The sequence below is a fragment of the Dryas octopetala genome, chromosome 2 (assembly GCF_963921425.1).
Source record: "Dryas octopetala chromosome 2, drDryOcto1.1, whole genome shotgun sequence".
NCBI lineage: Eukaryota > Viridiplantae > Streptophyta > Magnoliopsida > Rosales > Rosaceae > Dryas > Dryas octopetala.
In genome coordinates, this window is record NC_141367.1 from 22,545,571 (window position 1) to 22,567,179 (window position 21,609).

The 21,609-nt window shown below is 37.5% G+C and overlaps 2 protein-coding genes across 3 annotated transcripts; both read left to right on the forward strand.

Moving 5' to 3' along the window:
• Positions 1-2,457: 2,457 nt before the first annotated feature.
• On the forward strand, positions 2,458-7,053 carry LOC147294213 (putative E3 ubiquitin-protein ligase RF298). Its single transcript, XM_086230296.1, has 3 exons — positions 2,458-2,599; positions 3,184-5,522; positions 6,338-7,053. Exons 2-3 carry the CDS (start codon positions 3,198-3,200, stop codon positions 6,878-6,880), a joined length of 2,868 nt encoding a protein of 955 aa, XP_086086422.1. The 5' UTR covers positions 2,458-2,599; positions 3,184-3,197; the 3' UTR covers positions 6,881-7,053.
• Positions 7,054-11,357: 4,304 nt separating this feature from the next.
• Positions 11,358-18,819, forward strand: PPDK (pyruvate orthophosphate dikinase). Of its 2 annotated transcripts, none has more exons than XM_086230294.1 (21): positions 11,358-11,502; positions 11,865-12,219; positions 12,533-12,589; positions 12,756-12,989; positions 13,362-13,499; positions 13,710-13,872; positions 13,975-14,210; positions 14,308-14,436; positions 14,551-14,730; positions 14,978-15,115; positions 15,551-15,715; positions 15,804-15,965; positions 16,051-16,140; positions 16,321-16,459; positions 16,668-16,845; positions 17,153-17,282; positions 17,492-17,620; positions 17,739-17,876; positions 18,001-18,078; positions 18,240-18,331; positions 18,490-18,819. In XM_086230294.1, exons 2-21 carry the CDS (start codon positions 11,917-11,919, stop codon positions 18,539-18,541), a joined length of 2,931 nt encoding a protein of 976 aa, XP_086086420.1. In that variant the 5' UTR covers positions 11,358-11,502; positions 11,865-11,916; the 3' UTR covers positions 18,542-18,819. The 2 variants fall into 2 exon arrangements, with proteins under 2 accessions (XP_086086420.1, XP_086086421.1); XM_086230295.1 differs by having other exon boundaries at positions 11,449-11,578.
• The last annotated feature ends 2,790 nt before the right edge of the window (positions 18,820-21,609 follow it).

The window sequence follows — 21,609 nt, forward strand, 5'->3', positions numbered from 1 at the left end:
CCTCCTTGAAGTTATTGGGTTGCCAAAATATGTATTATTTTTTTGGGTTAATATACTTCAACTATACACCAATCATCAGTTGGGTACCTCTGGTTTAAAAACTTTCATTAGGGTACATCAACTTATGTTTTTTGTCAATTGAATACCTTCGTTAGTCTGACCGTTAGGAAAACCGTTAAATACCTACGTGGCACACGCGGACCCCACCATTAAATATTAAAAAATAATCACGTAAACCAAAAATAATAAAAAATTAATAAAACCCTTAAAATTATATAAAATTGAAGAAAAAAAAAAGAATCCACTTGCAAACACCCCCCCCCCCGTCTTCTCCTTTCTTCTGCAACTCCACCCTACGCCCATCCCTCTTCTTTTCTTTTGCTTGTTTCTTATTCTTTCTTCTGCTTCTTCTTCTTACTTCTTTTTGGGACGCCCATTCTTTCTGTTTTCTGCTTCTTCTTTTCTTTTCCCTTCTTCTTTTTCAACAACCCCTAAACAGATCCACTCAAATTTACAAATATAAAATAAAATTACAAAAACAGTAATAAAGCTAATAAAAATTGAATCTTCGAATCATTGAATCATTGATTTGCTTCCAGATTGACAATACACCCCAAAAATCAATTGCAAGCACACCCAAAAAAATTGAATTATTTTTTCTAGAGAATTGAATAAAACAATAAATAAACAGAAAAAAAAGTTGAGAGCCCAGCAACCCAGCAGCCCCAAGCCTTCTCTTCCTCTGAATTCTCTCAGTGATGGAGGTCCTGGCAGAGGTCGACCTCCTTGGCGGTCCAAAAGCAGGAGTCCGAGTATTAGATCGGGTCTGTTCGGGGAGAGAGAGAAGGGAGTGATAGAGAGGGAGAGTGAGAAAGAGAGAGAAAATGACGTGGCTTGGTGGGGGTTTGGAGGAGGTTCTCGGTCGGTGGCCGGAGACGAGGAGGGCTCGGGGCTCCAGATTGGCGGTCGGTGACGAGGAGGGCTCGGGGCTCCAACCAGGCCACCCCCTCCACCTTCCCCACCCCTCCCTCCCAAACCCAGGCCACCCCCCCACCTCCCCCGCCCTTCTCCCCCAAACCCAACCCCCCCTGGCCCACCCCCTCCACCTCCCTAATAGTTTTCACACCTACAGCTCGCAGCGCCCCACCCCACCCTCACCGGCGAGTCCTTTGGTTCCGGTGACACCTCCTCGCCGGTCCGACGACCCCCTCCCTTTCTCTCCTTAAAAATCAATCAAAGAAAAATTATGTATTGTTTACAAAATTTATTTAAAAAAAAAAACCCATATTTGAAACAAGAAAAGAAAATGCAGAGCAACCCAAATTTGATCCAGTGGTGGGTCTTGCCCTTCTAAGCGACGGCGGAGGCGTACCTTTGAGGCGTGTTATTGATGAGTGTGGGGAGGAGGGGTGGCTGGGGGCTGGTGCAGGGGGTCTGGGCTTTGATTTTGGTGGTTAAGGGTGGATGAAGATGATGATGATGAGAGTAGTAGAAGAAAGAAAAAAACAACTGGGGATTTGATTGAGGGATCTGTGATCTGTATAATGATGGAGATGTTTTTCTGGTTGTGCAGGGGAGGCGGGGGGAGGCGGTGGGGATTCTGGGCTTTTGTTTTTTTTTATTTTAAATTCAATTATTTTTTAATATTTTATATCATTTTCAAAGTTTTATTAATATTTTATTATTTTTGGTTTACGTGGCTATTTTTTAATATTTAATGGTGGGGTCCGCGTGTGCCACGTCAGCGCCACGTAGGCATTTAACGGTCTTCCTAACGGTCAGACTAACAGAGGTATTCAATTGACAAAAAACATAAGTTGATGTACCCTAATGAAAGTTTTTAAACCAGAAGTACCCAACTGATGATTGGTGTATAGTTGAGGTATATATATGTAATTAATCCTATTTTTTTTTATGAACAAAATATATGTTATCTTAATTAGTATGTGCCTTAAATACAGATAAAAAAACAAAATTGATTGAAGGTTGAGATTAGAATCAAGTTAATCGAAAAAATGGTAGAGCTATTTGAGTTTTCGTACATGAAAGTTTAGAGAATGGAAAGTTAAATAAATAGAGTAATGTCGTGTTGTCTCTTAGAATGATAGATTCGACCTTGAAACTTATTTCAACAAAGTGAAAAGAAACATCACTATAATAGCTAATTAGTATATAGTCATCTCTTTTACACAATTTTTATAATTTTTCTTCTGGCCCAAGGAATTATGTAGATCAAATACCTTATTAATGTGCACCATATATTTTTATCGTGTATTAATAATAATATTACGAATATTTTTATTATTTGAAAAAAAATTTATCCATATGAGTAGGTGGCTAATTTTTCTTAACCATGGTTAGTATAGAAAGCCATATTCAGCTAACCTTGGTTACTTTGGTCTGGTTATCACAAAAAAATAAAAATAAAAATACCCCCCTGCCTAAAACATTTTAGAGAGAGAAACGTTCAATTCTCTATTTCTCTTAAAGCTAATAATTAAGAAAATAAGAAAATAAACAACTATAAATTCTCTTTCTGATTCTCCGATGTTCTGAGACTGGTTATACCTTTGATTGCTCGCACAATAGCTCAAATCCGGTGCGTCTCGATCGTCTATATTATGATTATATGAACCTCAAATTGTTTTATTTGTATTGGGGATCTTTAATTAGATTAACAGCCACTTACAAGATTCGTGGATTGTTGCTTTGATTCTGTTTTGATCTAATGGACTGGCTTTGTTTTTTAGATTTACATTGAGTTTCAATTTGGTACCTCGTAATTCTCATGTGTAATCAACTGGGTATGTTGTAAACGCATTGATTCTTCAGTTTTTGCTTCTGGGTAGTCTTTTTCTCTCTTTGATTGATGTATTTTTATTGGTTTTTGGTTCTAGGATGTTGGTAATCATTAATTTTAATACTGAGATTTAGAGGTGTGTGGTCCAGTCCTTATTGAATGCAAAATTTTTAGTCATCTGGTTTAATTGGTTTATTTATATTGAGTAGTAGATGATCTTGTGAGCTGGATTATGGATTTGAATTATCAATGTTGATTCTAGTATTTTTTTTGTTTGATACAGTTTTCATAGAATTGATCAATTTTGGTATGGCATTAGGAACTGATAGATAAGACTTTATTCATATGAATATGAATATATTGAAAACGATTGTTTTCTGCAGCTGAAAGCCTGAAAATGGCATCAATGGTTGCCAAGGGCAGTAGTAGTTGTAGCACTCAAGTCTCTCCCTCAATAACTGTTCAAGAAAAGGGAAGTAGGAATAAGAGGAAATTCCGGGCTGATCCACCTTTAGGTGACCTGAATAAGATTTTGCCTTTACCACAAACTGAATGCACAAGTTATGAATTTTCAGCTGAAAAATTTGAAATCACACAGGGTCATGGACAAACCGGCGTCTGTGACCTGTGTAGTGTTAATCAAGACCATTCAGATGGGTTGAAACTTGACCTCGGATTGTCTAGTGCTGTAGGTTCATCTGAGGTTGGGCCAAGCCGGCCTAGAGAGGAATTAGAGGCAGATGAATTCCAAGATGCTGATTGGAGTGACCTCACGGAAACCCAGCTTGAAGAACTTGTTCTAAGCAATCTGGACACAATTTTCAAGAGTGCAATTAAAAAAATTGTTGCTTGTGGTTACACAGAAGAAGTTGCTACAAAGGCTGTTTTGAGATCTGGCCTTTGTTATGGGTGTAAAGACACCATGTCTAATATAGTGGATAACACTTTAGTTTTTCTTAGAAGTGGCCAAGAAATTGATCCTTCGAGAGAGCACTGTTTTGAAGATCTACAGCAGCTGGAGAAGTACATATTGGCAGAGCTGGTTTGTGTTCTTCGAGAGGTTAGGCCTTTCTTCAGCACTGGCGATGCAATGTGGTGCTTGTTGATTTGTGACATGAATGTATCTCATGCTTGTGCAATGGACGGTGACCCCTTGAGTAGTTTCATTAATGATGGCGCTTCAAATGGAAGTTCCTCCATTTCGAATCAACCCCAGGCAAAAACAGAAGCCAAAAGTTTTGAATTGAATCTTTTGAATGCTTGTAAGTCAGTTTCTTCAATTCCTGGTTCTCATAGTTCACAGTCTGAGACACCAACCATCGCAGGGGTTCCCAACATAGCTAAACCAAAAAATTCCGTTGCTCCCGGTGGTTCAGTCTCAGAGAAAGAGGGCACAAATTCCACGTCTGATAATGGGGATAAACCTTTTGGAGTTTCTGGAACATCTCAATCTCCTGCAGTAGAGGAAAAGCTTGTAGGCAGTAGAAAGGTCCATTCTGTTAGTACCAAGAGAGAATACATGCTTCGGCAGAAATCACTTCATCTGGAGAAAAGTTACCGAACTTATGGATGTAAAGGGTCTTCAAGAGCAGGGAAGCTGAGTGGTTTGGGTGGTTTAATCTTGGATAAGAAACTAAAATCTGTATCAGATTCTACCGCAGTTAATTTAAAGAATGCTTCCTTGAAGATAAGCAAGGCTATGGGAGTTGATGTGCCTCAAGAAAACGGGAACCACAATCTTTCCACCAGTGCTGGACCTTCCTCCCCTGGAGCTTTTAACCTGGATACTGACAATACTGCTTCTGTTTTGCCTAAGAACAGTGTTCCATCCATATTGCCTGCCATCAATACTTCAACCACATTACCCGCTGTCAATACGATAGCATTACCTGCTGTCAATACTTCGATAGCATTACCTGCTGTCAATACTTCAATAGCATTACCTGCTGTCAATACTTCGATAGCATTACCTGCTGTCAATACTTCCACTGCATTACCGGTAGTCAATAGTTCAGCAGCATTACCTGCAGCCAATAATCTACCTGCATTATCAGCTGCTGATACTGAACTTTCTCTTTCGCTGCCTACAAAAAGCAACTCCACTCCAGTGCCTTTTAGCTGTAATTCTGATGCACCCAATTCTATTTTTGCTGGGATACCATATGATAAGTCCTTGGGGCAGTGGGTCCCCAGGGACAAAAAAGATGAAATGATTCTGAAGTTGGTTCCAAGAGCGCGGGACCTGCAAAATCAGCTCCAAGAGTGGACAGAGTGGGCCAATCAGAAAGTTATGCAGGCTGCCCGTAGGTTGAGTAAGGACAAGGCTGAACTTAAGTCATTAAGGCAAGAGAAAGAAGAAGTTGAACGACTGAAGAAAGAGAAGCAAACTCTTGAAGAAAACACCATGAAGAAGCTTTCTGAGATGGAAAATGCTTTGTGCAAGGCTAGTGGCCAGGTTGAACGAGCAAATTCTGCCGTCCGGAGGCTTGAGGTGGAGAATGCTGGGTTGAGGCAGGAGATGGAGGCTGCTAAATTACGTGCTGCAGAGTCGGCTGCAAGCTGTCAGGAGGTATCAAAGCGGGAGAAGAAGACACTAATGAAGTTTCAGTCATGGGAGAAGCAGAAAACCTTGTTCAATGAAGAACTTGTGACAGAAAAGCGCAAGTTAAAACAGCTGCTACAGGAACTAGAGCAGGCCAAAGATCTCCAGGAACAAATGGAGGTATGTTTTAAATAATTTTTTCCAACCTCTCCAAATAGAAAATTAATGCATGGGGATATATGCCTATATGTGACTTGATTGTAAATTTGGCATGCACATAGAATGGGTGGGTAGAGGGATAAGGCTAACCAATAAATGATGCTGGACCGAGAGGTTTCCTATTGCCAAGGTATTGACCTGATTGGATATCCTAGCATCATCAGTATTATCTTTTAGACCTCAAAGGAGGTCATGGGACTGCTGCAGAAATGAATTTCATAGTTGGGGTTGTTAAAATCACAAAATCAGGTTGTTGTGTAGGAGTTTTCCAATTGAATGATTTGAGCCCAGGTTATGATTCAGTTACTGTGTGCCATTTACACAACCTATAAGTATGACATGCTACCCCTTTGGGATGGCAATTATGCAGTCTTTGCAAAATAAAATGGTACTTGTGCATGCAATGTAATAAAGAAGATACAGTACTATCATACTTTTGCCAATTAGATTTGAACTATTAGTATCAATTTCTTTCTCATTTTGGAGTGTATCATTATCTTATATTAGTACACATGCGTGCACATGTGCAAACACAATTTTGTAACTTGAAATATTCCATCACACATTGGATGTGTGAAACTAATAAATTAGACTAAGGGATCCATGGACCGTTGGATGAACTTTGTGAAGAGTATGTAGATAGCACTGTTGAACAGCTCATTTTGATAAAATCTTGAAAATGTTCTGTTGTTTTGGTTTTACACTAGTTTCCTTCCTAGTTTCTGCCATAGGTTTTACTTTTGAGTTCTCACTGAAGGGTGAAAAAAATATTGCAGGCTAGATGGCAACAGGAGGAGAAATCAAAGGAAGAACTACTTACACAGGTCAGTTCATTAAGAAAAGAAAGGGAACAAATTGAGGCTTCAGCAAAATCCAAGGAGGATATGATTAAACTGAAAGCAGAAAACAATCTGCAGAAGTACAAAGATGATATCCAGAAGCTCGAAAAGGAAATCTCCCAACTGAGACTCAAGAGTGATTCTTCAAAAATTGCTGCACTTCGGAGGGGGGTTGATGGAAGCTATGCCAGCAAAGTAACAGACATTGGAAATGGCCTGGATCATAAGGGATCTCAGATGCCATATATCTCAGAAGTAGTGAAGGATTTTCATGACTACTCTGAGACAGGAGGGGTGAAACGTGAACGGGAGTGCGTGATGTGCCTCTCAGAGGAGATGTCTGTGGTTTTCCTCCCATGTGCGCATCAAGTGGTTTGCAGAACTTGCAATGAGCTCCATGAGAAACAGGGTATGAAGGATTGTCCTTCTTGTAGGAGCCCAATACAGTGGCGTATTTCTGTACGTTATGCTCGTTCTTAATTATTTTATAGAATCGAGTTGATCAGAGTGTTCTGAATAAAGATTGTGAGACACCTATGAACTGAATAAATGCATTTGGCTCACTCCTTTTAAGAGTTTTGACAGTTACGTTGCCTTGTATTCTGAGGTTGATGCTCTGGGTGGTTTGATAATTTTATCATCATTTTCTCAACAATGTACTAGATTGGAATCTAGGGGGCTATTTGTTGTTGGCTCTAAATTTTGTTCTCTCATAGGAGATTCGATATTTAGAAAAGAGTGTTGTATCAAATCCAAAGAGAATGTTGGCAACTGAAGTTTTATATATACATATATATACACACACACAAACTTCACTTGAGTAAGTAAAACTACATGCAAAACCCATCCCAAATTATGGGAGTAGACAATGAATGAAGTTTGAAATACCCTAAGGATCCGTTTGGATTGGGGATTTGGATTTGGATTTCAAATTCATGTATTTCAAATCCTTAGATTTCAAATTCTATTGTTTGGATAAAAAAAGTGATTAATACCATTTTGCTCCCCAGACTATTACACTTGTATCAGTTTGCTCCCCAGACTTCTAATTTGAAAAATTAAGGATTCTGACTTTTTCAATTTTGCCAATTGAGGTTCTTCCGTCAATTTACACATTTTTTATCCAAATCTTTGAGGGCAAAATGGTCTCTTCCATTTAGATTTTATCATTTTTTTCTCATGCATCATTTTTCCTCTTTTATTTCTCGCTAAATTCTGGTTGATCATCTCGACATTTTAGATGAAAAATGTATAAATTGACGGAATAACCTTAATTGGTAAAATTGAAAAAGTCAAGGTCTTTAATTTTCCAAATTAGAAGTCTGGGGAGTAACCTGATATATGTGTAATAGTCTGGGGAACAAAATGACATTAATCCAAAAAAAAAATGAAATATAAGGATTTTGATTTTTTTTAAAATTTTAATATATATATATATATATATTGCAATATATGATAAATATATATTGGCCAGAAAAGTGACCGGAGAAGGTCACCGGAAAAGTGGCCGGAAAAGTTAGTCGGATGGGCCGCCGGAAAAGTTGGTCGGATGGGCCGCCGGAAAAGTTGGTCAGAGGGGTTCGAGGTTTGAGACCTCCAAAACTGCCTTATTTGGATGAATGTCTTTTGGGAAAAATTTTCAAACAGGACACCTACTTTGGGGTCAATCTTAGTTTAGGACACTAGTTTGAGTTTGTCTTAGTGTATGACACATATTTAGGATTTGTGTTAGTTTGGGACAATCCATCAACTCTGTTAACTTTTTCGTCCAAATAAGGGATAATTTGGTCATTTTATATTTTTAAAACAAATAAAAATTAAAAACTAAAAAAAAAAAGCAAAAAAATTAAAATGTAAAAAAAAAAAAAACTTTCTCTCTCTATCTCAGTCTCTCTCTCTCTCTCTCTCTCTCTCTCTCTCTCTCGGATGGTTACTCGAACGGTGGCGACACTAGCTCATTGGAAGTCGTCGGGGCTGGGTAGGGGGGCTTGCGAAGGGGCGAGGTAGGGAGGCTGGGTTGGGGGGAGAGAGGCAGGGATGGTTCTGGGTGGGAAGAAGAAAGCGGGTGGGGGGACTGGTGTTGGGTAGGGGGTGCAACGGGGGCTGGGGGTGGGGGGCTTACGAAGAGGCGGAGCGGGGAAGGCTGGGTTGGGGGGAGAGAGGCAGGGGTGGTTTTGGGTGGGGAAAAAGAAAGCGGGCGGGGGGGTTGGTGCTGGGTGGGGGGTGCGACGGGGGCTGGGTGAGGGGGGCTTACGAAGGGGTGAGGCGGGGGAGGCTGGGGTGGTTCTGGGTGGGGAAGAAGAAAGCGGGCGGGGGGGGCTGGTGCTGGGTAGGGGGTACGACGGGGGCTAGGGGCTAGGGGCTAGGGGAAGGGGTGCGAACCGGGTTGGGGTTGGGTTAAATGGGGTGCGACGTTGCTAAGTTGGGGAGGTGGTCGGGCAGGCTGGGGGCGGAAAAGGCCGAGAGAGAGAGAGAGAGAGAGAGAGAGAGAGAGAGAGAGAGAGAGAGCTTGGGGTCGAGTCGGTAAGTGAGGCCTTCGCCGACGAATAAGCTGCCGTCGACAATAGGCCGTAGGTTGGGCAGTGTGGGTTAGGTTAGTGCAATCCCAGATCTGCTGCATCTTTTTTTTTTTTTTTTTTTTTTTTGCTTTTTTTGTTATTAGTTTTAATTTATTTTAAATTAATTTTTAGTTTTAAACTTTTTAATGATTTGTTTTTCCTAAAAAAAAAATTTTTTTGATTTTTTTAGGTAGTAACCTTTGTTTTTTAGTTTTTTTTTCTTTAATTTTTATTTGTTTTAAAAATATAAAAATAATCAAATTATCTCTTTTTGGACGGAAAAGTTAACGGAGTTGACGAATTGTCTCAAACTAACAAAAATCCTAAATATGTATCATACACTAAGACAAACTCAAACTGGTATTCTAAACTAAGATTGACCTCAAAGTAGGTGTCCTGTTTGAAAATTTATCTCATATATTTTTTATAATAGAAAAAAATAATTCAAGGAGAATTTAAGTGGAAGGAGACTGTCGTATATCAGTGAATAAGAAGGACAATACTTGCCTCAGACCGTGGTCTGAGGAACTCCTCAGTTCTGTCTGCGTGGCACAATCACATCCCCTTATCTCTTTTTTTTTTTTTTCTTTTTTTAAACCAAGCAACCTTTAACCCCAGCAAAAAGACCTTTAACCCAACCCCTCCCCCCCACCACCTAGCCTGACCCTCCTCCATTCCCCGACACAGACCGGCCCCCCTCCCCCTTCCTGCGCCGGCGACCTCCCCCCTCTTTTTCCCTGCCCCGGCGACCCCCCACCTGCCCCCTCTCTTTCCCTGCGCCGACGACTCCCCCACCTCCCCCTCTCTTTCCCTGCGCTGACAATCTCCCCCTCTCTTTTGGGTTCAAGGTTTTTTATTTTTTGGTTTAAAAACGATAAAAAAAAAATAAAAAAAAAAGAAGAAGATGAAAGGTTGTGATTTTGCCACGTAGACAGGGACCGAGGCAAGCGTTGTCCGGATAAGAAAAGAGAGTGGAGCTGTGGAGGATTGCATTGTGAATTGTGACTTTGTAAGCAAATGAGCAATTGCTGTCCTTTACTCCTATTTGTGTCCAAGGGCGAGCCACGTGGCATGACCTCTTTGGATTCAAATTTTATTCTTGTTGCGAAGGAGTGACGACCCCACCGTACCCGCCTTTTTTGGTTTTGCCAATTCATCATCACATCACCCCCCACCGCTCACCAGCGTCAACCATAATAACCGATTTTTCCCTCTTTTTTTTAATAATTTATTTGTTAACTAGAAAGAACTAAAATATCCTCCTATGATCCCATCATCTCTTTTTTTTTTTTGGCAGGAGCCTATCATCTCTGTTGTCAGATATGATTATTGAAATGTGTGCCATATTCCTAATTCCTAATTCCCAATTTTTATTTTTATTTTTAGAAATAATCCCAAATTTTTTGGGTCAGTTCAATACTTCTATAGTTCTATGTAGTTCCAAAATACAACTTTTATTTTGATATATAATTTTTTCAGTAGTGCTACATATACCACATTTTTATACCATAATTTCATACCACCTTATGTGGCAACTTACATGGCATTCATACATTGGATACTAAAAAATAAAAAGAAAAACCCAAAAAGAAAAAGAAAAACTTTGTCCAATAAAGTAATGACACGTCAGATGGTATAAAAATGTGGTATAAGAATGTGGTAAGTATAGCATTATTCTAATTTTTTACTTTAATACTCAAGTATTAAGTTGAGAGAAGGAATTCGTTCGACTGAAAAACCTTGTTCATTGTTCGATATTCAATCTATTGATATATATATATGGATATATATATATATATATATGCTCTTCTAATATGAGATTTCTCAAAGTAAATAAAGATTTCTTATGAAACTCAATCTGCATTACAGTTTGATAATTGGAACAATTTATTTTCTAACTCTCTATTCAAGAATTATATATGTAAAAAATTAGACAAATTAAAAACTGTTTAACTATTTTATTAAATTATCATCATTTTAAGTGTTTATTAAAATATTATGTTTGTATATTTATTTGAACACAATTAAATATTATAATAATTTTCAACTCATCTAAATTTTTTCATAGATGATATATGAATAAGATCTAAAAAATAAACGACTCAAATCTTTGAAATACAATATAAAATAGACCCCACAAATAATTCTTTAAATAAAATAAAATTATTTTGAGAAATTCCAGATACATAAATATATATTCTTCTTTATAAACTGAACTGCAAATGCATATATATAATTTAAACAAAATTATATTACCCAGTGGAAAAATTTAAATTGAAACCTACAAATTACAATGGGTATCCCATAAGTTTATGACATGTCATAAGCAATATGCCACGTGTCATCTTGTCGTTTCCTTAGCATTTTTTAATTATGAATCATCTATGGGGTCAGTATATTCAAAGTTCAGTTAGAAGCATGACTTAGCGCTATAACTGTAATTTCGTCCACTCATGTCACCAATCACACACTATTACCGACAAACAAGAAAACACCAACCGCCATTTTTGGGTTTCTGAAGAAGCTCTGGACCTCAAGGCCCAGGTAATAATACATCTACTATCATTCATATCCTTGATGTATTTGCAACTTTTGCAAATAGTACTTCACTTTTCTGCAGGTATATATTTCTATATATGCATATGTGATCACCATCTCAACAATTTTGCAATGAAATAATCTTGATCTGTTTTAGCACTCTTTGTGTTTATGTTGTTTCCCATTAGAAACATCACACTTTCATAGTTCATAAACAACCAATTTTTTTATTCAACTAGAGTGATGTCTATAAGTACATATAGTACTGTTCAGTTAAGTTGTATTTTTCTTGCAGTATTATTTATATAGCATATGATCATGGTTGGATTTTGTTGATGAGAAATATTGTGTGCATTTCCATGTGACAGGAGTGAGAAGTGTAGATTGTAATACCTGGGTTTTAAAGCAAGGAGAGTATCAATGTCATCCACAGTGAAAGGGATGCTCATAAGGACTCCACCTGAGGTTTATAGACAGAGATTGTTCAAGGGGAAACATGTGGATCATCAATTTGATCTTGTTAGAGAAAACCCTTCCTTCCATGGCCTCAACTGGTCCGGCCGAGTTGGCCAAACACGTCATCGCCGGCCGGATATGCATGCCATAGTAAATGGGATCACAAACCCAAAGCCAAAGAAACATGAGCCGCCAGCCCCAGGCCATATTGGAGCACAAGCCATACTATCCCCTGTTTCAGACCCAACTACTCCAACAACCCAAAAGGTACTCCATACTTTATTCTTCTTCTGAGAATATAAAATCATCGACTTTTTCATTCGTTGCCAATTAATTTTGGATTGGATGCTTCAACTTTAACATAATTCCGAGCAATTTATCCATGTGTCAAGCTCAAACTGATCATCCAATATAGTAAGTAAACATCTTCAACATAGATATCAAGTATGTACTATGTAGGTGACAATTGGTGCTACCTACCTAAGCAATATAATACCGTTGGACTGTTGTTAGTTTAAGCATTTTGTTCATGGTACTTCTAGTGTTGCTGGCCTGAAAGCCTTCTCTTTTGTCTATACAGCGAGTATTTACTTTTGGAAAAGGAAGGAGTGAAGGCAACAAGGGGATGAAGTCATTGGTAAGCTTTTACTTTCTCCACATCAGAAACCATGAGATTTGGTCCAAGTTAAGGGCATGTATATTGAACACGAAATTAGTGGACCAGTACAAAAACAGTCCAAATGTTAATAAATTTAAGTTTAATGATCAATGATGGTTGTGTTCATCATGCCTGTGCATTGTAGTTGGGAGGGAAGGGTGCAAACCTGGCAGAAATGGCTAGCATTGGATTATCCGTCCCGCCTGGACTTACTATATCAACAGAAGCATGCCAAGAGTATCAGCAGAATGGCAAGGAGTTACCAGAAGGTTTGTGGGAGGAGATATTAGAAGGCTTGGAGAGTGTGCAGAAGGACATGGGTGCTATTCTTGGTGACCCTTCCAAGCCTCTCCTCCTCTCTGTTCGCTCTGGTGCCGCAGTAAGAGCTCTTTCAATTTCAATTTTTCTGGGTTTGTTCAAGTACTTTACATCTTCAAAATTAATGTACACCCTCCCTCATGTTGTCAACATTAAAAATTTTGGGTCAATGGACTAATTGTTAATGGTACTCACCAGCAGGAAAAAAAATAGTGGTATGGTATTTAGACAGGCATTTTGACATAAATTCACAAGGAATTACAACTTGTCTTGGTGCCACCATTAGTTATTCTTGGTAGGATTTCCAACATGTATATGACATTTTACTTATGAAGAAACACTTATTTTAAACAAAGGCCAAATTCAAACTCAGTTTGATTAACAAGAATTAGTAGATGTTGTGCATCAACTGATTTGCATGCTATATACCTAGATTTCCATGCCTGGCATGATGGACACAGTCCTCAACCTTGGACTCAATGATGAGGTGGTTGCTGGTTTGGCTGCAAAAAGTGGAGAGCGCTTTGCTTATGACTCGTACAGACGTTTTCTAGACATGTTTGGAGATGTTGTAAGTGGTTCTGTTGATGCATTTCATGATATTGGTATATGTTAATTAACCTGCAGTGCTTCTCAACCATCTACTTATAGGCAATTGAAAGTGGATGCAACTAGCTAGCCACCAAATTATGAATTTATTGTAAATCAGTACAATCTCTGTTTTTTGGGTTTCAAGTTGTAATCTGAATTTATTGAGAATCAATCCATTTTTCATTTGAAGGTTATGGGAATTCCACACTCATCATTTGAGGAGAAGTTGGAAAATTTAAAGAATGAAAAAGGGGTTGAACTTGATACAAAGCTAACAGCTTCTGATCTTAAAGAGCTGGTAGAACAATACAAAAATGTCTATCTTGAAACTAAGGGTGAAAAATTCCCTTCAGGTACTAAGTAAAACCCCAACAACTTCTTCTTATTTTCAACCTTTTTCCTAGTTATAACAATTCTGTATGTTAACATGTCCTTTTGCCCATGGATACGTGCAGATCCAAAACAACAGCTATTGTTGGCTGTTAAAGCAGTTTTGGATTCTTGGGACAGCCCAAGGGCCAATAAGTACCGGAGCATCAATCAGATAACTGGTTTAAAGGGAACTGCAGTTAACATTCAATGCATGGTTTTTGGGAACATGGGAAATACTTCAGGGACAGGTGTTCTATTCACTAGGAATCCAAGCACTGGTGAAAAGAAGCTTTATGGCGAGTTTCTAATCAATGCTCAGGTTTTTTACATCACTGTTACCTCTTTCTAAGCTGATAGTAGTATAGACTATTTTTGTTATTGTTTTATGAGAGTAGCTCAAAAATGGTGTTGAATAGGGAGAAGATGTAGTTGCTGGTATTAGGACACCCGAAGACTTGGATACTATGAAAAATTGCATGCCAGAAGCTTATAAGGAGCTTGTGGAGAACTGTGAAATTCTAGAAAGACATTACAAAGATATGATGGTAAAAATTTTTACATTTCCATACATGACTTTCCTATCAGTATTCCATTCACAGTTTTTTACTTATGGGAACATATTGTTCTTGATTTCATTTTTTCCTCAAAATCTAAAACAGGACATCGAGTTCACAGTCCAAGAAAATAGGTTGTGGATGTTACAATGCCGCTCTGGCAAGCGTACTGGTAAAGGTGCGGTTAAGATAGCTGTAGACATGGCTAATGAAGGGCTTGTTGATAAGCGCACTGCAATCAAGATGGTGGAGCCACAGCACCTTGACCAACTACTTCACCCACAGGTATTTATGCTCATTTCTAGCACAAAGAAAGAAAAGGGGGTCGGGGTGGGGGGAAGGGAGAGAGAGAGAGAGAGAGAGAGAGAGAGAGAGAGAGTTATATTGCTTAAGCTGCGATATGTAGTGAATATATCTGCCTTTCCCATTTGTAGTTTGGTATTAATGTGCCCCCGATAACACTTTGGACTAGCCTATGCATTTATGTATGTTTACATTCAGGATTTATGACATGTATAATTTCTCTGATCAGTTTGAGGATCCAACTGCTTACAAAGACAAAGTTGTTGCCACTGGCTTGCCTGCATCTCCAGGAGCAGCAGTAGGACAAGCCGTGTTCAGTGCTGATGATGCTGAAGCATGGCATGCTCAAGGAAAGAGTGCCATCTTGGTAAACTAATATCAATGTTCATCTTTTTTCTCTTTTAACTTTTTCTTTTTCCCACACATTGATAATTCAGTTCAAGCCAGTCAGAAAGGTCATCCTTACTTTTCTGGAAAATCCATAATGATGGCTTCAACAAACAGATGGAATACATAAAGGGATATGGAATTGATCTGAGGATGACGAATCCCAGTTCTTAAGGAATTCCAAAATAGTCTATACCAAGGAAATTCATTTGAACAATCATGATATCTAGTTAGGATATGACTGCCAGCACTCTTAAAGTTTTATTAAACATATTGTATTGCTACTGAAAAGGATTTGATAAAAGAGATAACTTTTGGTCCCTCATTCACAACACTATTAGCTCTCACAGGACTTATATTGGAGTCATGTTCCTGTTTCATCATCATTGATAATTGTTATTCTGCATAACTCTAGGTAAGGACAGAGACAAGCCCTGAAGATGTTGGGGGTATGCATGCAGCTGCTGGGATCTTGACAGCTAGAGGTGGCATGACATCTCATGCAGCTGTTGTAGCCCGTGGGTGGGGTAAATGTTGTGTTTCTGGCTGCTCTGATATCCGAGTAAATGACACTGAGAAGGTGGTTTTAATAGCTTTTTTAAACAATCTGTTTTAGTAAATTCCAAAGAAAAAATGGTATAAATGGGGGTTCTTCATTGATGAGACAGGTTGTTGTGATTGGGAACACAGTGATTAGTGAAGGAGAATGGCTCTCCCTCAATGGATCAACTGGTGAAGTCATATTGGGAAAACAGCCACTTTCTCCTCCTGCTATAAGTAGCGATTTGGAAACCTTTATGTCTTGGGCTGATAAATTGAGGCGTCTCAAGGTTCCATATTTTCTTGCTCTATGGTTTTCACTTGTACTAGTACCTATTGGGTTTCTTAAAAACATTTGTGGTAATGCTGTAACAGGTTATGGCAAATGCTGACACCCCTGAAGATGCACTAAGAGCAAGAAATAACGGTGCACAAGGGATTGGACTTTGCAGGACAGAGCACATGGTAACCATTTCTCCTATCAAAATAAGTTTTCATTGCGATAAACTTTTTGAAGGATGTGTAAATGGGTGGCCGCAAGTCCCATGTTCACAGTGTTACTTTAACTTTTGTAGTTTTGCTTGCTATTTCATGTTTAACAAGTACTGGAACTCTTTTGATATTTCTTGTGTTTTTATGTTTCAGTTCTTTGCTTCAGATGAGAGAATAAAGGCAGTAAGAAAAATGATCATGGCAGTTACACCTGAACAGAGGAAGGCAGCATTGAACCTCTTACTACCTTATCAAAGATCTGACTTTGAGGGAATTTTCCGCGCAATGGATGGTAATTTGCACTACTGTTGCTTTAAACTATTGAAATTTATGCAATATTTTTTAAAAATGCCATTAGAAATGACTACCGTGAGATTGATATATAGCTCAGTACTGCGGATTGTTAGGCTCTAAGTCTATATGTTCCTAAGATTTTATCTATCTTCTGCTATAAATTTGTTAATGTTACTTATATGTAAGATAAGTTTTTGAAATTCCAGGTCTTCCAGTAACAATCCGACTGTTAGACCCTCCACTTCATGAATTTCTTCCAGAAGGTGACCTAGAACAGATTGTCGGCGAACTAACTGCAGAGACTGGCATGACTGAGGATGAGGTTTTCTCAAGAATTGAGAAATTATCAGAAGTAAACCCCATGCTTGGTTTCCGAGGCTGCAGGTTTGATGGCTCTTCACATCTAAATATCACTCAAGTTAATGGCTTCAATGGTATCATTTCTTGTATTAGTTTAATCTCCTTGATGAATGTGCAAAATAATATAGTTAATTGCCTATCACTTTGAATCCATGATAAATGTTGTCTGGAAATATGGCACAAGTCTGAAAATCTCACTGACTATTTTCGTTGCATGAATGTTTACATGTTAAAATTAGTTTATGAAATGCAAGTGAAGCACTTGATATATATACAAAGACTATCTCTTTCTTGTTGTGTTGATGAAAGGCTTCTGCTTGTGTGTCAACAGGTTAGGGATATCATACCCAGAACTCACGGAAATGCAGGCGCGTGCAATCTTTCAGGCTGCAGTCTCAATGAACAACCATGGTATTAAAGTTGTTCCTGAGATAATGGTTCCCCTTGTGGGAACACCTCAGGTATGAACCTGCACTTCTGTTCCTCACTTTCTCCATTCTTGTTATTTATTTGCAATACTAGGTTCATTCATGCCTTTGTTTTAGTTCCTTCTTCCGAAATCTAGAATTCTAGTTACACACTTACACTTACACTCATCTCATAACATTTTATAGAATAATCAAGCACACAGTTCCATCTTCCTGGAATCATTGACACTTTTGCATGTCAGGAACTAGGGCATCAAGTGAGTTTAATTCGGAGAGTCGCAAAGAAAGTGTTCTCGGAGATGGGTACCTCCTTGAGCTATAAGGTTGGGACTATGATTGAGATCCCTAGAGCTGCTCTGATTGCAGATGAGGTAGGCTAAGTTCATATGTTTTTCTGTATAACTGTTACTACTGATTTCAACATAGAAGGAAGAACATGTTATTCATATTATGCTGATTGATATCATATGTTGTCATCAATGTTGATAGATTGCAAAGGAAGCAGAGTTCTTCTCCTTTGGGACCAATGATCTCACACAAATGACCTTTGGGTACAGTAGAGATGATGTGGGCAAGTTTCTACCTATTTACCTCTCCAAAGGCATTCTTCAAAGTGATCCATTCGAGGTTAGTCATATGCCAGTCCACAGGCTTCCCTGCAGATAGGTTTTCCCCAAGAGTCATCTTCTAAGGGATTGAAAAGTTATTACAACTAATAGTCCAAAACTCCAAATTAATGCACTGCTTTCAGGTACTTGATCAAAGAGGTGTTGGGCAGCTCATCAAGATGGCCACAGAAAAGGGTCGCGCAGCCAGGCCTAATTTAAAGGTAAATGACAACATGGGTACTGGAACTACATAGCTTATAATTAACTGCATTTCATCACAATTTAGGTGTCAACTTGATATGATTGTGAGCAATATATAGTATCAAAATTTTTGTTGTTTCATTCTTCTTGATAGTTTTGGATGGTGATGATTAACAAACAGGTTGGAATATGTGGAGAGCATGGTGGGGAGCCTTCATCTGTTGCATTTTTTGCAGAGGCTGGACTAGACTATGTTTCATGTTCTCCATTCAGGTTTTTCTTTTCTTTTTTTCTTTGTTTTTTGAGGTGAAACGTGATTGGAAATGTTTTCTTACTAAACAGTCTGACATGTTATATTGTTAGATTATTCGGAAACAACCCAAACTTATCTCCTATACTCAATCAAGTTCCGATTCTAAATGCTTTGGCAGGGTACCTATTGCTAGGCTAGCAGCAGCTCAAGTTGCAGCTCAAGCTGTCTGAGAAAGATTGCGTAATTGGTGACTCGACACTTGTAAATAAATGCATTTTATCTATTCATACAAAGCCATACGATCATTATAGAAACCCAAAATAAAAGGAAAATATATTATTTGTCAAAAGAACAAGACAAAAAAAAGGAGTAGGAAATGTGAATAATTTTTAGATTCAATCTTAATTTGTAATAAATTATTTGTAAGTTGCAACATTAAACAACTTGTGACTTGGTGCAAGTTGTGTTGATCACATGTGATAGCATTAATATATGTAACATTTGGACCCTTCTTTTTTTTTTTGTATGGATTTTGTCCTTCCCAAAACCTTATTTCCTTTCTAATTTTCCTCCTCTGGTTGCAAAATTTCTTCCTGTTTTTAAGGGTTCAGTATATAGTGGGTTTAAAGCTACTACTCAATTTGCAATTCTCATTTATAATCTCAAACTCTAATGGATAGTGGATGTAACACTTGCACATTGAGGGTTGGCTCCTAATCGCATATTTGCATGCCATTCTAATTTAAGGGTGGCAATTCTAGCTCGCATGTCGTATTTGTGTTGGGGTTGAAATGCATATGCTAGAATATAATATGATTAGATTTCTTAAAACAAAGACGATATAATGATTATATGTGGAATATAATACAATATATATAGTCCGTTTATTATTTAGAGAAAATTACAGATTTGGTCCACTTATTTTATACCTAGTTCAATTTTGGTCCATAATCTTTTTTAAGTTCTGTTTTGGTCCACTAATTGTTTCATTTGTTCAGTAAAGGTCCAGATTTGTGACTTTAAATCCTTTGGGTTGTGTTTTCTTCAATTATAATTGAACTATAAGTTATATTTCATCATTTCTTAGTCATAAAAACAAATTTGGAGTATTATAATCTAAAAGAATTGAGATTTGGTGAAGTTTGAAAAATTGGCAGTTTCGGGTATCCTACTTTGGGGTCAATTATCTTGAGTTTTAGAACTCCAATTTGAATGATTTTTATATGGTTGTAAAGAAGAAATACATAGCTTTAAAACAAGTATATGTTCGCTGAATTTGGGTGAGATTTGATAGGATAAAAAGCATGCCAAATTTGAGAAAACAAATATGGACCTTTACTGAACAAGTGGAACATTTAGTGGACCAAAACAGAACTTAAAAAAGATTGTGGACCAAAATTGAACTAGGTATAAAATAACTGGACTAAATCTGTAATTTCCTCTATTATTTAAATTGAATTGAGTGTTTGGATTGACATGATTAACTAGTTTATTAATTTTTATATAATGCTTTCTTGTTTACTCTTAAAGTCTCAATGCTTTCAAAAATGGGTTATTAGAGCATAAAATTAAGGGTTTTTTTTTTTAAAGTCCATTTTTTAAAATTTACTATTCATCCGGTCCAAGCGCTACAGTAAAATACTGTAGCGGCCCACTTTTTAAAAAACGGTGCTACAGTAACAGCGCTACAGTGACGCCGTTACTGTAGCGCGCTACAGTGTTTTTAAAATGCCATTTTTCCCTTTTTTTTTTTTTTTTCCATTTCAGTACCAATTGGTACATAAACTACCCAAAAAAAACAAATAATAATTTATGTATTTTCATGTCATAAAACATGTTAAATAATAACCAATATAAAATACAAAAAATCAAGATGAGGCATCCATAATCTTTTACGTTTTAATAGTAAATATAATTGTTACTATCGAATAGTAACAATCATCTATTGCTACTGTCGGGCAGTGGCAATCAATTATTATCATTGTTTGATAATAACAATCACTTATTGCTACTGTCTGGCAGTAACAATCAGAAATTGATACTGTCTTACAGTAACAATCACTTGTTGAAGATAACTAATATATCTTGTTATCGTCATACAATAACAATCACCAAAATTCAAACCATAGAAAATTACAAAATTCAGAGAGTAACAATCACCTGATTGCTACTGTCACACAGTAACAATCACTTGATTGCTACTGTCACACAGTAATCTTTTATGTTTTAATAATAAATATAATTGTTATTATCGAATAGTAACAATCACCTATTGCTACTGTCTGACAGTAATAATCACATATTGCTACTGCCTGACAGTAATAATCACCTACTGCTAATAACAATCACATATTACTACTGCCCGGCAGTAACAATCACATATTGCTAGCAATCACCTATTGCTACTGTCCGACAGTAGCAATCACCTATTGCTACTGCACAACAGTGGCAATCAAGTATTGTTATTGTTTGATAATAACAATAACAATAAATTAGATAATATAATTTAAACTTAATACAATCACTGTGAAAGCATAAATAACTAAATGAATTATAAACTTATGACACAATTACAACAAACTAAAACAGAATCACAATTCCGTTGAAAAAGAAAAATAACTTGAAACTTCCGGATATCCTTGTTCTTAACATGGCATTTCTGTCGAAAGAAAAATAGAAAGTTAAGTACTCAGCAAGAGCAAGACTGATAAATGCAAGCACATTAAAACAAGTGTGTGAATGCGCAAAAAATATGTAGAGAGAGCTACCTGGTTGCTCAAACATGGCTCTTCTTGCTTTTGGTTCAGGCAGAGGCACAATAATCTAATTTTTCTTGGTCAATGGATAACTTGATTAAAATAATAACTGGATTCAAAATATGCATGATCATGTGAGAAATTGCCATCATATTGTGATACCTAACTAGAAGATAATGCAAACAAGGGCCAAAGGATGAGATACTGTAATCTACTGGAATTAAACCTTTCCATGTTCTATACCATTATCAACTTCAATTAATTACAACTAAACCCAAAATAATCCGACATCTACCATATGGTGGTTTGCAACACAAATCCATTATCACCTAATAATAATTAGCAGCACTCAACAAACTCATGCTCTGATAACGATTGCACAACTATATTTTTATTAGCAACATCTCAGTTTGTCATATCAATCCAACATAACAATCTTAATATATCACCTGGAGGTGTATGCTTGTATCATATTGGCTCTTCAAAGCATACTCATTGTATACACAGGCCTAGTAGGTGTGATGACAGTCACCTCGAAAATG

What these genes read in the sequence shown, in the direction of transcription:
- PPDK (XM_086230294.1), top strand. Translation starts at nt 11,917, where the DNA reads ATGTCATCCACAGTGAAAGGGATGCTCATAAGGACTCCACCTGAGGTT. An exon ending in AATTTTCCGCGCAATGGATG is followed by an intron (nt 16,460 to 16,667) that starts GTAATTTGCACT and finishes TTGAAATTCCAG; the next exon opens with GTCTTCCAGTAACAATCCGA. An exon ending in CTTGGTTTCCGAGGCTGCAG is followed by an intron (nt 16,846 to 17,152) that starts GTTTGATGGCTC and finishes GTGTGTCAACAG; the next exon opens with GTTAGGGATATCATACCCAG.
- LOC147294213 (XM_086230296.1), top strand. Translation starts at nt 3,198, where the DNA reads ATGGCATCAATGGTTGCCAAGGGCAGTAGTAGTTGTAGCACTCAAGTC. An exon ending in ATCTCCAGGAACAAATGGAG is followed by an intron (nt 5,523 to 6,337) that starts GTATGTTTTAAA and finishes AAAATATTGCAG; the next exon opens with GCTAGATGGCAACAGGAGGA.